This window comes from Prinia subflava, chromosome 18 (assembly GCF_021018805.1).
Source record: "Prinia subflava isolate CZ2003 ecotype Zambia chromosome 18, Cam_Psub_1.2, whole genome shotgun sequence".
In the NCBI taxonomy this organism is placed as follows: domain Eukaryota; kingdom Metazoa; phylum Chordata; class Aves; order Passeriformes; family Cisticolidae; genus Prinia; species Prinia subflava.
The window spans coordinates 11359419-11376111 of record NC_086264.1 but is presented as its reverse complement, the minus strand read 5'-3'; the positions used below and the strand labels follow the sequence as shown (position 1 = coordinate 11376111).

At 40.1% G+C, this 16693-nt stretch overlaps 1 protein-coding gene across 1 annotated transcript; it reads right to left on the bottom strand.

Moving 5' to 3' along the window:
- Positions 1-5488: 5488 nt before the first annotated feature.
- Positions 5489-12372, bottom strand: LOC134559875 (glycerol-3-phosphate acyltransferase 3-like). The gene is made up of 11 exons (XM_063415191.1): positions 12237-12372; positions 10455-10725; positions 10012-10086; positions 9622-9711; positions 9213-9306; positions 8830-8945; positions 8093-8148; positions 7667-7752; positions 6900-7028; positions 6437-6516; positions 5489-5994 (listed from the first exon to the last, which is right to left on the bottom strand). The coding sequence occupies exons 1-11, from the start codon at positions 12262-12264 to the stop codon at positions 5880-5882; spliced, it is 1140 nt and encodes a 379-aa protein (XP_063271261.1). The 5' UTR covers positions 12265-12372; the 3' UTR covers positions 5489-5879.
- Between the last annotated feature and the right edge of the window lie 4321 nt (positions 12373-16693).

Sequence of the window (16693 nt, the reverse complement as noted above, 5' to 3'; positions counted from 1 at the left end):
TATATTTATAACACATACATGGCTAAGATATTTTAATTTTGTATTTTGTGTGTTGCTTCCTAAGCAGCAAGGATAGAGTTTTTTTAGTAGTTGCTTGTGAATTTTCATCTGGGGTGCAAATGGCAGAGACCAAAGGCTCAGTTGGTTTGTTTTCATCTGGCAAAGGAGCAAAAATCTTCATCCAGAGGACAGATGTAGCCCAAGCAGCAACAGGAGGAAAACAGTCCAGTGTTCACAGTAATGGGTCATACAGCTCTGTGTCTCGCTGATATTTCAGTACCTTCATTTAGACAGCAACATCTAATATTGCCTGAAGAACGAGTTGCAATAGAGATAATCCTGTGCAAGGCAAAGCGCTGCCTTGTGGGCTTGCTGAGAAAACAAACCTTGAAAACTGAAAAGAGTTTGACTTAGTCCACATGCTTGTTAACCTGTGCTTCAGTGAAATGGCACACTGTATGTCAAATTTGATGGCATGTGGCAAACTCCCGAGTCTCAGAGGGCTGAAACCCATCAGGGCTCCTGGAGAAACGCAAGAAGATTCTGGAGACCTCTCCCTGTAATATTCGTCACATGGAATTAAGGCATTGCTTTTTTTTGCTGCAATAGCCTGGCTCTTGGACCTGCTGGAGCTGTCCTCAGGCTCCGTAAACAAAGAGTAGGAAGGGAGCAGTCCCTACAACATTTGTGTTTTAAGGTGGCTGGGTTAACCCCTGGGTTAACCTCTCACCACAACAGTGGGGTAAAACACTGGAAATGTATCATGACAGGAGGCAGTTTTAGGCACAGATTTAAAAATCCTGTGTGAGGCAAGGCTCACACATAAACACATACTCTTATTTATTGAGCCCAGCCTTCCCCTCCCTGCTTGCATGAATAATTCACAAAGCCATTAATGCTAAATGGGAAGGAAAAAAAATCAATTCTGTTATTGAGTTGCTTGAAAAACCACCTTCTCTGCCTGGGACAGGAGGAAGGAAACATGCCTGCTCATCCAGCAGCTCCTGGTGACAGAGCTGCTGCCAAAGTCCTGTCATGACTGTGCTGAAGTTCGGCCTTTGCACAGATCTTGCTCTCCCATCAAAGAATAGTTGGCTGTTAACTGCAAAAATTGTTGACTTATTTGGAAAAAAACAACAAATCTACTTGCTCTCTTTACCAAGTGGCCTTTGCCTTTTAAAGATAAAGCTGTTATAAACTGCTGATCACCCATCTACTGACGATTTAGTTTCAAATTGATTACATCATTACATTTTATTTGTTTGCACTGTAATCCGTGAGGACATAAAATTTCTCTGCCTTGCTTTTACCAGTGAGCATGCTTTCCTAAGAGAGGAGGATTTTTTTGGTCAAGCACTAAGACCATCCTTTCAGTATGGGTAAGATAGCATGATTCCATTGAAGATATAGAAAGAATTAACAATTCTCCATGCTTTAATTTTTTCAAGGCCTATTTTACATAGAAAGGCTACAGTTAGTCATGTTTCTAGTGGAGTATTTTCCAAAAAGAAACACTGCATATGAGACTATACCAATGTTGCTATACTTGGAAGAAAACATTTTCATATATCCTTATTTTTCAATTTACTTCACAAAGTAGAGTGCATACCAAAAAAGCTGTGGTTGAAGTGATATGCTTCAAGTTTACCTAAATCAGGTGCTCCAAATGGATGCAAAAAGTTTTGTTGTTTTTTTCTTTAACTTTGTGAGAAGTTTCCGAGATTCTTAATTTTTGCCCTATTAATACTAGCAATAGTGTATTTTTATGTCTGTGGCAAGAATATTGTCCAAATAAACATGACTCTGATGTAACACAAGCTTTTAATGTGGGTTAGATTGAATCAAAGGCAGAGGGAAAGGATCAGTCTTACCACAATGCTTTTCTAATTTTTTTTGTTGGGTTTTTTGTTTTTTTGTTTGGCCACATTTATTTTATCCCCTCCAATTATCAGTACCTCTCAAGTTTTGGTGTATGAAATATGACTGGTTTCCAGGATGGGGGAAATCTTGTTAAACCAAGCTGGGAAGAGATCCTGTACCTCATGAGGCAGCCCCAGTCTCCCTTTGCTAAGTTATTGCGTGTGTTATTGGCTTCTAGTAGATCTAATAAAAAGTAACATTTCATTTGTCTCCTGTCACTGGACCAGGCAGCTTCAGAATATCAAACCATTTCATCTCATGTAAATATCAGTGTTTTATTGCAAGTAAATAGGGTCAGGGTGGTTATCCCAGTGCTCCCTTTTATCTTGTGCTGTTGAGGAATGGCAGGTAGCCAGCAAAGCACTCGGGGGAATTCTGCACTCTCTCATCTGTTTTCAGGCAGGTCATGCTTTCCCTCTGCCACTGTATTTGCTATAACTCACTGGAAAAATTGATACCTTTTATACAAGGAGTCAGATGTTTTCAGCTTCACTTTGTATCCTAAGTGGAATTTTACTGTCTGCTGTCATGGACTTGCAATTCTTATTATACTGAAAATAAATTTGGTTTCCACACAGCCTCTGAGCCTGGCAGTGCTGCAGCCTTGTGTGCTGCCTCCAGCAACAGCAAGGGCTTGTGCCCCACCTCAAACAATTTAATTTCCATAGCTCAGAAATTGAGGTTTCTAGGAATTCATCAACCCAGCTGCAATTAAAACCAACTAACCCAATTTGTGACACCAATACAAGGAGCAGGCCACGAGGATGGCAGCTCCTTTGGCTGTTGACTGTGACCTGGATTTCTCTGCACTGGGAGAGGAAACAGTGAAGGAAAAAACATGGAAGTACTACTCCAATATTATTCCAGAACTCCATGATCTCCTTAATGACTGAAACTTCCAAGGGAACTAAATTAACCACTTAAAAGGAAACTTTTTCCATTCACATCAGGATTTTAAGGAAGGACAAAATATGCTGATAGCTGGTAAATTAATTTACCTTTACATCTTGGTTTGTTTTTCTTTTTTTTTCTTGAGTGATAATAATCTATTATCATTAAAAATAATCTATTATATAATTGATAAACACAGTATTTAACGTATGAACTAATGAATACTTATCAAAAAGGCTGTTTACCAGATGTCTGTATAAACTTTAAAGATAGTTATTAATAACTATCCCTTATAAAAAGAAATGCACCTTTCCAAATTATTTAATAACCTACTTCTTATAAGTTTGATATGCAAGGATATAGTACTTTTACCAGTATTACTCTGATTAATTAAGTTTGGATATTACACATCTTTTACCACATGCATCTTTCATACTGTCAGATAGAAATGCCAGGGGATATCAACTGATGTCAATAATCCACAACTGCACACAAATCATGACTACTGATTAGTAAAGCAATTATCATATTAAAAGAGTTCAACAGGGCTCAACATACTGTAAAATTAGGAACCAGTCAATACCACAGCCATTACCTAGAATAGCATTGATTGGATGTACTAAACGTGAGCCTTGATGACAATTGATCACAATGAACTCTGCTCGCAGAGGAGTCTGGTACACTAATTGAGGAGCCATCCTTAAACAGAATAATAAATAGAGGAGGAGGGGAGAGGAGAAATGGCTACAAAGCTAAGGTCCTGCCTGTCTGTGCAAGGAAACAATAAAAAACCAAAAAGACAGGAAGGCTGTGTGTGTTAGATGTGCACTCACTCCCAAACCTTTTTTTGCAAAACCAAATGAACCTGTGAGCTCCTCCCAGGTCATCTCCACAACCTGTGCCACAGCTGGGAAACCTGCTCAAAGCAGTCTGAACAGCAGAAACACTTCCAAAAGCACATCCCACCAAGAGGGCAGAAACCCCAGAGCTCTCATCTGTGACACACGGGACCAATCTCCATTGGTGTGCTCAAAATCAGGCCTCAGACTGGATGTGTAACAAAATATGTTCCTTAGAGTGAGGAGCTGCCCAGGCTGCTTTTCTTGGTTTTGTTCAGGGCAAGCTCCACACAGAAGAGTTTGAGTGAAACTCAATTGTTAAATTTGGCACTAACAGTTTGTAGTTCTCACTACAGCTCAAGGAAGTGCATGCTGGTAGAAAACAAGTTCTGACCATCTTCATTATCCTGAAAACTTACTGTGAAAGCATTCCCAGCCCCAGATCAAGACCAAACAGCAGCAGGGTACTGAAGAAACTCATCCCAGCAGATGCAAAGGTTGTACTGCCTCCAGGATCATCCCAGGTTGGTCACCTCTACTGAATGTTAAAATACAAAAAAGAAAAGCTCATTAGGGGATTAGACCCATACCTGAGTTTGAATGAACTAAAGGACAGAAGTAGCTCTGATTTTGGTCTGTGACAGGGAAGAGATGGCCTAAAGAAACCCCACACAGCAAAGGCTGCTGAAACTTCAAGCGAGCACAAGTTTTGCGGGTAGTAAACCACGACCAATGTTCAAAAATGCAGTGTTTGGGGTGTGCAGCGTTATTGCCACGTTTTCATGGTTTCCTGGAAGTGGGAGAGCAGGCTGTGCGAGGCAGTTTGCTGCCAGGGACTGGACGCCACCAGATGGCCCCCGTTGCACATCCCTTCTGCTGCTCAGCGGTTCCCAACACTCCTTACTGCAGTCTCTGTTAGCAACTCCCAGCAATCAGTCACACAGAAAGAGAATCTCCCAGTTTTAAACTCTAGCGCACTGCAAACATTTGAGTTATCAGGATTTGCAATCGCATTTCTTCACATTTTTATATCTAGAAAATAAATCAACAGCTTAAACAGCCATGGAAGTACATCTTACTAAAGTTGGGAGCAAGATCTGTTCCACAGCAGGAGAGAGAGCCTGAGGCAATTTTCCTTAGTGCTTGGTGGCTTTTAGCCTGGCTGGCTAAAAGCTGTGCAAAAGGCAGATTCTCCTTCTGCTTACCCATGACACCAACACTGATCCACCAAAAGAATTCACATACCTGTAGCAAAGCCAGGCCTGGCCACAGAAGAGAAGAGGAGAGCTCAGTTCTGTGCAGCCTCAGGGCAATTATCACTTCTGTTGTCTGGATATTGTTTTTCTAGACTCTCCAGAGCTGTGCAGAGTTGTATCTGTGCATCTGCCTCTCTGTAGGATGTATTTGTGCTCACCAAGGCTGATCCTCTGTCTTTTTTGAGACTTCAGCAAACAGGCTGCTCTCACATAAACATTATTATCTGTTTTTACCAAGGTCTGTCTTAAGAGCACCTTGGCCAGAACAGCAACTATTTCTGTGTTTCATTAAGGACATCCAGACAGCTGAAGAAGCCTGATCCTTCCAGATGGGAGCTACTTACCAGGAGAGGAAATATTTTATATCACTAAATATTATAGGAGATGGAAATATTCCCATTGCATAGCCCCTAAGTGCATTTGTTCCTGGAGGATGGGCTTGTCAGAGGCCAAATCCTCAGCCTTCACATCCAGTGGGAACACAAGCAAGCAGCTATCCAGAAATAACAGCAACAGAGGACAGTGGATGTCACATCACAGGTTCTCTTTAATTTATGTAATGCATACAAGCAGACTCAGAAAGGGATCTAACAAAACCACAGTAATAAGATTTAAAAACACAAGATATTTTCTATAAAACTGTCCTTGGCTGTGATTAATTTAGCTCAGCTTCACCCACTCAGGTATCAAGGTATTGCAAATATTTTAAAGTGGTATTTTAATGAACATAATTAATTTTACCGAAGATTCTTCTCAGCATCAGGGAGAATTTTTTTTAGCATATTTTATGTTTTCCTATTTATAAAATTATAGTACTTTGCTTTAAATAAGGATATATCTTTATGGTTTCCCTGCTGTGTCACATGCAAAATATCTTACAGGGACAGAGGGAAAACATGTTTGGTTTAATATAAAACCAGTCTATTTTCTGGTAGAGATAACTCATGGAAAAACAAGATAAAATAAATAGCATTTAACAAACATTTCCGTTTCCCACAGATCCATTTTCTATTACTATCTGGCAATATTTTTTCTGTTGCTCTTCCTTGAAAGACTCTTTGACCTTTTTCCTTTTCAGTCCCCCATCCCTGAAAGATACAGAAAAGAAACAGCCTTAAGCTCACTTCAGGGTCAAGGCAGGAAAACATTACTATCTTTAGACTACACAGTCAAAGCAGTTTCCACTCTTAATGTTGACTTCTGTAAGACAATGCTAAGTGATTTATACTGCCAAGACTTGCCACACCACAGTGCCCTTATTTAACCCAGCATTTAACAGGCAAGGAATTCATTTTCACCTAATACTGCCTGCTGTCTAGATCCACCTGTCCAGCTCTGTTTATCTCTGTCTACTTTATTATTCTAATTATTCTAATGTAATTGTTCAAGTAATAAAGTAACACTTTCTGAATTAGAGTCAGTAAGGGTGGTGGACTACAATGCAAATAAAGCAGGTTTTAAAGGATTCCATGGCAATGTTTCAGAATACAAAACACCTTTAAAAACAATTCCAGAGGTGTTGTTTCTTACCAAGGAAGCACAGACATTCCTGCCCGAGCAGCGATGACAGCCTTGACTCTGTCAGCAAAGTGAACAGCATCTTCCTCTTCCTGAAAAAAAAGAAAAAAAGGAATTAATTGCTGTACAACATAGACATTTTTCTGTGCCTCACTTAAAGAGACAGCTTTTGTCAGACAGCAGACACTGGGGTTTATGTCAGACCCACGAGCTGCAGGGCAGTTCCTGGTTTGCCATTATTTGGGGCCAAAAAGAACTACATGGGAAACTCTCTGTTTTCTGGGACAACCTCAAACAACACAGCCTGAGGTGCCAGAGCAGGGGATGCATCCCACATAAATCCATGCTCACTTAAAATTTAGACTGCTTCCTGTCCTCTGTCCATGAAATTATCAATAAAAATTCAGAACACCTTGTGTGTAAAGCAGATCTCCTTCCAGACAACAGTCCACAAAAGATACAAAAGTGTAAGAACCTCTTTGACCATGGGTGGCAGGTACCACACATTGCAGACAATAGCCCAGCTGGTTAACACATTAAAAGCATAGGTCATCACAGAATGCTTTGTGCTGTTCCAGAAGGCATCTCCAAAGCGGGGGTCATACTGGAAGACAAGAAGAAAAAGCTGCCTTGGTTGAAATCACATAAACTACTTTTTTTTTTTGGCCACAAAAATCACAATCACAAGGGGCAAATCTAATCACACCTCTTGAAAGTATCAGTAAGTTCAGACCAAAGCTCTAACATTTATTACAATTTTTTAACAGTTAACCTCTACAAGTAATGGATGACCCCAAACTGTGACAGACTTGTTGAAACAATGATAGCAAAAGATTTATTCAAAATGTAAAAACTTGTCAGCTACGGATATGCTGACTACAAAGGTTTCCTTGACAATGCTCACATCAGTTTTAACAACTTCCATAAGATCAGACAACATTATATTCCAGAAAAACTAACTAATATTTCCAGATCTAGAGTGACCTGGCTAAAGCGACTCAGAAAGACTTGAAAGTGCCAAGAAAATTGTCTTTATCCTCAGAGCATGCAAGAGCCAGGACAGAAATGACACATTTCCCATAGTGCTTAAAACCACAACAAGTTTCTGTCTCTGGGGGCTTATTCAGTACTTTATGCACACCAAAAATAACCCTTTTCAAGGCTTACACATCAACAGCTTCTCTGATGTGAGAATTGTTTGCAAACAATCCTTCCACATTTGCAAAAATGCAGTTACAGTACCTTGATTGCTACTGGATGGATGGTTCCTCCTACCTCAAAGCTTCCCTTCTTAAACATCATTACTGATGTGTTGTTAATGCAGGTGCCTGGTGAGAATTAAAATAGATGAAGGGCTTAATGCACTCAGAGAAAAGTATCAGGAAATTAATTCTATACTGTCTTAAGGAGACTTAGTTGTTAAAGGAGAAAGTAAGATTTAATTCTGGAACATAATCCTTGTATGTCTTCATTACGTTATATGCTAAAGCAAATAAACTGTCATAAAACTGTTGTAAAATACTAGAACCTGACTTTTAATATCTCACAAGAGCTAATTAACTCTACAAACTAAAAACAAACACCTCACTTCTAAAGACTGGACATAATAAGCTGCACTCAATGGCAAGAAGTGAGAAGAGCAATAAAATCAATACAGTTGCTTCCTACCTTCTGGGAAAATTAAAATGGGTAACTTGGCCTTATCTGCAATGTGTTCTCTAATTCTGTGGAGAGAAAATAAAATTTTAGTGCATACTTCATATTTATGTTTGTCCAAGAATCTAAATATCCATTCCCTCTCACACAGAACAAGAAAAGCCCTTGCCCAATTATCCTTTGCCCTGTCAGTTGCCTCAGCTGGAATATATTCTGGTTTCAGGCCTTTATCTCATTATCTCTTGCTAATTAAAAAAGTAATTTTTTCACAAAGCTTCAAATGAAATATGAAGTTCCATTTTACCATTTAAACCAAAGAATGGTGTTATCTGAAGTGTGTGAAAATGAATTCCCACATACCAGCTATGAGTGCTGTCAGATTTTTCTTTAGACTGAAATATATTCCAAATTTCTAGTTGTCATGCTTTCTAGATTCACAACATCAGTTTTACATGTATCTAATGATTCTCTACATTTAGTTAAGTGACAGATTACTATCTTACATTTGCTGCATCACTTTAAACCATAAATATCACCACTAAGCAGATTACTGACACTGAAATCTGTCATTTTCCAAGACAACTGTCTTTCCTACATCTCCAAGAACGTGGAGCTCCTCTTCACCTTGCATTAAAGAACAAAATCAAACAAAATCAAACCAAAAAGACAACGGATGACAAAGAATGACAACAGTGATGACGAATTACCACAGCTGAGCAGTGAATGAAGCAAACACCACACTACCTTACCTTTTCCTCACCAGGTGACGATCTTCCATTTCCGAGCGCTCAAACAAGACGTGCTGAGAGGTTTGCATGCAGGATCTTTGAATGAGTCCCAGAAGCCCTCCGTGTACCTGGCCAACCTGCAAGCCCAAAAGAAACTTGTTACAAACACACACACTTAAATTATTACATTCTAAACACAGATGCAACCATTTCTAAGCTTATTGACGATCCCCTTGGTCAGGAATGTGCACACACCTTCCTGCATCTGGTTTTTTGCAGTCCAGAATGCAAGTTTGAATGCTTTCAAATCCCAGTCTTTCTACCAGGAAGTTTATCTTCTTACCTAATGCTACATCTACAGGCATCTCAACATTACTGGTATTTACCAAGTGTCTTGTTCATACCAAGGAATAGCATCCATCACTGGCCAGGATTAGGACATCCAGTGGAGATGTGTGGTTGGCGACACAGATGCCTCCTTCCTGTGGTTTGTGTTCCCTGCAATGACAACCAGAAAAGTAATTAGTTAATGTTTATTCTCCAGACTAAAGACCCAATCAGGTGGCAAGAACTGAAAATATCTAAATGTCTGAAGAAAGTACTATATCATCTACACAAACCCTGCCAATGCACAACAGGAAACACAGGAGGGCACGTGAACATCCTGACAGTCTGGATGATCCAAGCAGCTTTTTGGATCAAGCTGTACCATCACCAGGTATCCAGGCAGTAATGGAATAAGAATCCTGCTGCAAAACTTGTGATGTTAAATGCTGCAAGGAACAGATTCCAGACTGATGAGGCAGCACTCACCTGTTGTGGAAGTGAACGAGGCCACTCAGACATCGGACACCCAAGGTGGCACAGGTCATCTGGACCTGGTTGCTCAGCCAGCCTTTAACTCTAAAAGAAATGAAGCCACAGATACATTTCCAATTCTATGGAGTCACACATGCAATGTAAACTCCCTGAGTTATCCCCAATTGCTGTTACTACAAAGACCATACTAAGGCTCACACTGCACGTCTGCTTTCAGATGCCATTGCCATAACTCTCTCTCTCACAACAATTTTACAGGAGAGAAAAAGTCACCCCATGAGATTCCACATCAATCCTCTGAACTCCAGCAGAATGCTCCAACTACTAGTTCAAATCCTTAAAGAAATACAGAAGAAATTGAAAGAGCCCTCAGCAAACACCTACCTGCCATTTGGAAACTGTCCTACTACTGTAGTGGCCAACACCAGCAACAGGATGCTGAAAACAGACAAGCAGATGCTACAAAGTAAAATAATCTTAATTAAATGCCAAGAAGCAAAACTGGAGGGGTAAGCAAGAAGATATTCTTTGATCCACTTCACAATCCTTCCATCCAGCATTAATAGCATCTAACTAGCAACAAACCATTAGCTAACTAGCACACAGACCCCTTAATCCAGTTTTGCAGGATTTGAAAAGCAAATTATTGCTAATAAACATGTGGAACATGAGAAATTCACTTTTTTTTAAGGGATATTTGAGTTCAGATGGCTTCTTAGAAAGGTCCCGCCAGGTTCTCCTTCCTCTGCTAGCCAACAGTGTATTATTTCACAATTTCTGCAAAAAGCACCGTGGAAAAGGAGCCCGGCAATCTCTGTGTGGCTCACCGGAAAGGCAGCAGGAGGCAGTACCGAGTCAGGATGCCGGTGAGCCACACGGCAGCCAGCTTCCAGCTGACGTGGTGCAGGTTGGCGTTGGTCCTGCTGAGGAGATTCCAGGACCGCAGCTCCTCCGAGGAGAACCGTCGGGTGACCTCGTCCTCCGCGACTGCCTCGCAGCCCTTCTTGCAGAAGTACATGACATCGGCAAGGCTGAAACATCCTCGGCAGCGGCCAACAAGCTCCTCTTCCATGGGGGTCTCGTCCCTCTGGATGATCCCTGCAGGAGGAAAAGAGCCTTCCTTCCACATGGTGAATGGATAATGTGGATTTCAAAGGGAGTAAAATGCATGTGCGCTTTAGAAACAGCTCTCCTCCTACTCAAGAACCATAATGGCATTGCTGTGCCTCGTTTCTGTACTGACAGTTCATTCCACAAGTCACTTCTCTAAGCCTGTGCCATATAAAGCCCCTAAATTACTGGGGAAGGAGAAAAGGATTCCAATCAAGCTGCAGCTAAAACCTTGGGCACAACACCTACTTCATTGTGGTTTATCAAATAACATAGGCACTCACACCTAGAAATGTCACCAATACATTGCCAAGATGGCAGATCCCTCCTCAAATTCAGGCAGAGTTTGTATAATTGTTGTTCTTGGTACTGTTGATTAGCTTTATTGTTTCTCAGCTGTAAAAAACACATTCCTCTGCATTTTTTTTTCTTGGAACCTTCTATCTTCCTCCATCCCTTCTTTGTTGAGAGTCACTTCACTACTAATAAAGCTGGAAGTGCCTGGATTTCAACCCCCTCAGACATACAAAGCATTACACAGACACACTGTGCAGGAAGAATGGCAACACGTTCTTGCTCTGCTATCTGTAAAATCACACCCCAGAGGACACACAGCAAGTCTCAGATATCTGCTGAGGTCAGCCTGAGACCAGATCCTTATCTGGCTGGTCACAGTGATAAAAACTCTCTTGGTTCATATCAGCTAACACTTGGCTTTTTTGTTTGCCCACACACCTTTTTTTTTTGGTTTTTTGAGGGGTTGTATTGGATAACATTAAGTATGCATTATAAAAATACACTTAATTTATCTTGATTAACCTACCTACCCCTGATCAGAATCACAAAACTTTCCTCCATCTGCACTTCAGTAAAACTTCCAACTTCCAGGAAATCATCAGATCAGAAAATTATTCGCTGACAAACCAAGCAGCCTACATGACTAACTACTAAAAATGGCACTACAAATAAAAGGATAACTATGAGAACTTAACCCACTCCCCTTTGGTGAAAGAAGTTGGATAAAAATAGTTGGGGAAAAAATTACTTGGATTTTATACTCATGTCTAGAGAAGAGTGCAAATTGTAATTGTGATCCATGGGATGATGTAACTCTTTTACTTGAGAGACTCTGGATTTTTTGCATGCTAGGAATTACAAGAAGCAAAAGAAAACCATGCAGAGCCATGTCAAGCACAAGGAACATTCATTCCTTCCAGTCCTGTAAAGAGAGAGCTGATGGAGCCAGAAAGCAAAAAACACTTGTGAAAACAGAGATGCTTCCCAAATGCTTATCAGCAATGTCTTTCTATACCCATACTAGTCTCTAATTCCTTTTATTCACAAAACTCAGTCAGAGATTATCTTTTTTATAACATGCTTATGTAGTTTGTAACTTTAACAGATATATGCTCATCAAACTCCTTTCTAAGTAGGATTGTTAAATAGTTGCCTTTCTACAAGATAAATAGTGCTGTGTCCCCTTCATCCAGAGATCTTACCAGTGGAGATTAAATTTTCAGGTGCCATCGCCTTCTGCTTTTTTACTCCCTCCTCAATCTGCAGGGTGGCCCACTGTTCCCAAAACAAGAAAAGTAGATGTTGATGGTTTTCATTTCATCATTTCCAGACATTCTGTAATTACCTCGGGTGAATTGTCTGAGCCTCTTTTACCCCTGCCAGGTCTAGGGTTTTCATTTTTCAGATTCAGCCTGAAGGGTGCCCTGCATGTCTCCTGTGTAATTTGTTACATAGACTTCCTTTTGGCATTTCCAGGAAAAATTGTTTGGCTCAAACTTCTTTTCAGGACACGGGCAGATGTTTCTTTCTGGGGGTCCAACAAATCACTGAGCTACCTATGAGACTCTATAAGAGCCAATGTGTCCAAAACTCTCTCTTCTCCAGTTAGCTTCAGGCAATAGGATTATACATAATAACATCACTGACATTAGAGACATGCCAGAAAAGTAGATCTCAAAAATGGATTTTAAAGACTAAAAGAGATTATCTCATTTTGAGGGCATCCAAGTGGTCTCTGTTGACAGAAAACAGAGCTGGCAACATTTGGTATCAATAGTAATTCAGAAAATTTGGTAACCAGCTTTCACCCTTCCCTGTATTCCTCTATTTGAGCTCAACCATTTCTTCTCCTTGTGTAGTGCATCATAAAACTCTCCATTAGCAAAATCAAATATAAAAATATGCCTGATTTTTGAAGTTTTCCTAGTTTTGAATGTTTTCCTCATACATACATAGACATATAAATAGTAGCTCTCACAAGTACTAAAATCTGACTGTATTTATGTCAAGGTAGCTGCCCTAACAAAGAGGATGGCTCTGCTCATTATCAAAGGCTCAGTGACCTATTCCATTTATGCCTTCACCTGGTATTAAATAGATAAGGATAATCCACCTGCTTCATATAAACTCTTGCTAAACACTCCATTTCCCTCTAGCTGACACATGCAGCCACACAAGTCACCACAAAGCTGATCTCAAATAGTCCTCACTACACTACAAAGCCTCATGTGCAAACCTTAAGTTTTGCATGCTCTCTACCAGCTCTTTCTGCAGCCATTAAAGTTAAGTAACAAAATGGACACTTTGCCTTGACATAATCAGGATACTTTAGTTACCCTTAGCTGACCTTTTTTTTACCAGCCATCATGAAAGAAAAGAAAAACTGAAGGCAGAATAGGCTTTGATGTGGTATTTTAAACTCCATACAAACCATCTTTGATAACATAGAGCAAACAATTAATTTTAATTCCAAAAAGGAATTAAAAACACACACTACAGACCATCATCTTGTCTATACTTCCCAATTATTCTCCTGAAAAGGTCAACAGGTACATTATATCTCTCAATCTTTTGCAACACAGTCATTCAGAATGGTGGAGCCAGGGGATGTCATGAAAACAGCAGCCCACACACTGAGAAATGAAAGAACACACGGGACAGGTACAGGAACGTTGCAAAAGAGAGTAAAGGCAGATGTGGCAAATTTAACCTCTTTAGAAAATACTGCTGATCCTCATCCCTTCCCCAATATCCTTTAGGATAGTTGTGTGGCATGAGGGAGGAAAAAGTATAAAATATTTGAGACTGATAAATAAAGCCTTCTGCTTTAGTCTCTGCTTCCTGTCTCTTGTCTACCACCCTTATCTTGCCTATCATTGTCCTCCTACATAAAAAGCACCTGTCAGCTGGCCAGCACTGCCAGAAATGAGCTTGTTCATAGTGTCCTGAAGGATCTGGAATACCTCCAGGAGGCTGGCTTTTGATTCCCAGATAGAAAAGGGTGACAATCACTGACAAAGCTGACTCCAAAATTACAAGTTAAGTAATCTAAACGAGGAAGACAAGTCAAAACCAACAAAAATTTTGAAAGGTTTACGAGTAAATTATAAAATCTTGCCTCCTAGCATAGAGAAAGAGTGAGGCAGACTTTAACTAAATAGTCAAGGCTACAAAGGCAGAGTCCAAGGAAGATGAGGAAGAGATTTCGAAGGCTGAACAGTTACACAGGGCTCATTAGCTTGGAAAAGAGCTGGCTGAGACGGGTTAAGACAGGCATTTACAAGTCTGGACTGGCACAGAGCAGGTGCTTAAGGAACAGTTATCCATTTTCTCTTCTACTACAAGAAGAAGATTTACCATGGGAAAGCTTTGGGCAGAGCATATCAACAAGAAAAAGGCAATATATTTCCACAAAACTATTGTGGGACAGGAAATTCTTCTAACTTGTGGCTTGGCATGGGAGGCTGAAGCACAAGCAGTGAGGGGGGAATAAAGCTGTACAGTGACCCAGGCCTTTGCCTTTCAGTCACTGAAATTGAATTGAATATGTCAAATTGAATTGACACCTGTCAAAGCCATTTGTTTGGTCCAAATTCTGGATTAATTAATTCTGGAGTGGCTACTGTGGTGTTCTGCATTTGGCAGCATCTGTATGTACAATTTGTTTTCAAAAATGAAATAAGGCTTTGTGATCACCTTTGTATTGCACAGTATTGAGACAGAGCTGTCATGCTGGTCTTTGTTGCAAAACAGTAATGAAAGGATGTTTTAAATACCTTACAAAAAAAACACAGATGTTGCAACTAACACAGAATTTAAGTATTAAATGTAGCAACATCATTCCTACGTTTGCTGACTGAATGAGAACTCAGGTGTTGTGCTTTCCTCACTCCCATTTCTGAAGTGATAAGGACATCAGGAGTCCCAACACCACACAATGGATCCCACCTGGAATACTGAATACTTGACAGCTTAACTCCACCAGTCCATTTGTCTGAGCTTCCTGTAATTAAATTCTAAACAAAATGAGGGTGCCCAATACTTCATTATGTTAGTTACTGTCTACACAGGACATGACGTGAAATACAATGTGGAATGTTCATTTCCTGACATCTCATTTCTTGCAGGATTTTTCCTCCCTTTTCTCTTTCAAGTACAGCTCAGTACTCCATTTTTCCATATTAGTAATAATTCAGTTTTGCCTCTCTCTCCATATTTTACTACCCCTTCTCCATATTCTCACAAAAGCTTTTTCTAATCGCTCTTTACACAAAATTTTCTCAATCTTTTCGTCATGAGTGACAAAGGCTTTGGGGCAATTCCTCCACGTAAAGTCTTCCACTACGGTGGCAAAGAGAAGGTTGTAGGTTTCAGCACAAACTAAAATCCCCCTCTAAAATCAAGCACTTGTGAGCTCTTCATCCAACAGCAGTTTCTGCCTGGCCTCCTTTCCCCTTGCCCACCACAAACACGAACCCAGATCAGATGGTGTGAGTGTTCTGCTCAGTGTCTGAGAGGATGTGACTGCCCACCCTCAGGCTGTGAAAAGGACTCACAAATCTCCATGAGGACTGATGAAATGGGCTGAGAAGGGTTTGTTTGGGATAAAAGCACAGGTCTCACTTGTTTGGGTTTTGATGGAGAGGCCAGCTAAGGATAACCATGAGTTTAAAAGCACAGCAGTGCAATTTGTCACCAGCTGAAGTGTCTGCACTATCTGCCATACTGCAGCAGGAATTTACAGCACAGAGCTACCTCTGTGTACAAGTGAGCTCTCAGTGCAAAAACTGCTCACAATTTCTAGCTGGCTGATTTCTTTTTCTCAAGAAGCAACAATGCTCCTGTTTATACAGGAGTTCAGATCTTGTAAAACTCCAAAATATTTCCTGGCAAATAGAGTTGCACCTGTTTAATGTGTTGCTTTGGCTTTTCACAGGGCTCTGAGAGCACAGCACAGATTTCATCCTAGCAAATGCATCTTCTTTTGCAATTATTGGACTAACGTCCCTGGCACAGCTTTGCTGCTATTTTCATCTCCAGCAAACCCCAGGATGGACAAAGCTCAGAGAAAAGACATTATTTACAAATAAAAGTTTAGAAGCATATGTAAAAGAATAACCCTAACAAACCCCAAACCATGTTCACCTTTATCATTTCCAGAAATATTTGAAGGATAAATTAAGGGTAATACTACTACTAATAATAATAATATGGGCTAACAGATATGCCATCAAGAAATTACTGTATTCAAGGTCTTTTGCTATTATATTATCCATATGACCTCAAAAGACACACCTCCAAAAAATCCAAACAAAAAACCAACCACAAAAAACACCTGCAAACAAAAGCAGTCGCCCCAAATTTTCAAACCTTGATCTTGCTTTTATAAAATTATTTATTTTCTTCTTACACTAACAAGTATCTAGATTCCTTGACAGAAAAGCAGCAGAGGGCAAAAATTATTTCCATACATGATTACGAATTTGCCATTTATTCCAATCACCAGTCACAGTGCTAAAACACTTCAGTGAAGTCAAGAAATCAAAATGACTTATCGTATGCCACCATTACTCATTGCTTAGTGATGGAGCTGAAAACTTGAGCTTTAATTCTAAAACACCTCTTTTTTTGCTCACAACAAATTAAGTAAGGTCTAAAG

Excerpts from the sequence above, each read along its gene's own strand:
- LOC134559875 (XM_063415191.1), bottom strand. The coding sequence starts at position 12,264 with ATGGCACCTGAAAATTTAATCTCCACTG. Across the intron at positions 9,307-9,621 it reads CTCGTTCACTTCCACAACAG|GGAACACAAACCACAGGAAG; the intron begins GTGAGTGCTGCC and ends TTGTCATTGCAG. Across the intron at positions 8,149-8,829 it reads CGTCACCTGGTGAGGAAAAG|AATTAGAGAACACATTGCAG; the intron begins GTAAGGTAGTGT and ends TTCTCTCCACAG.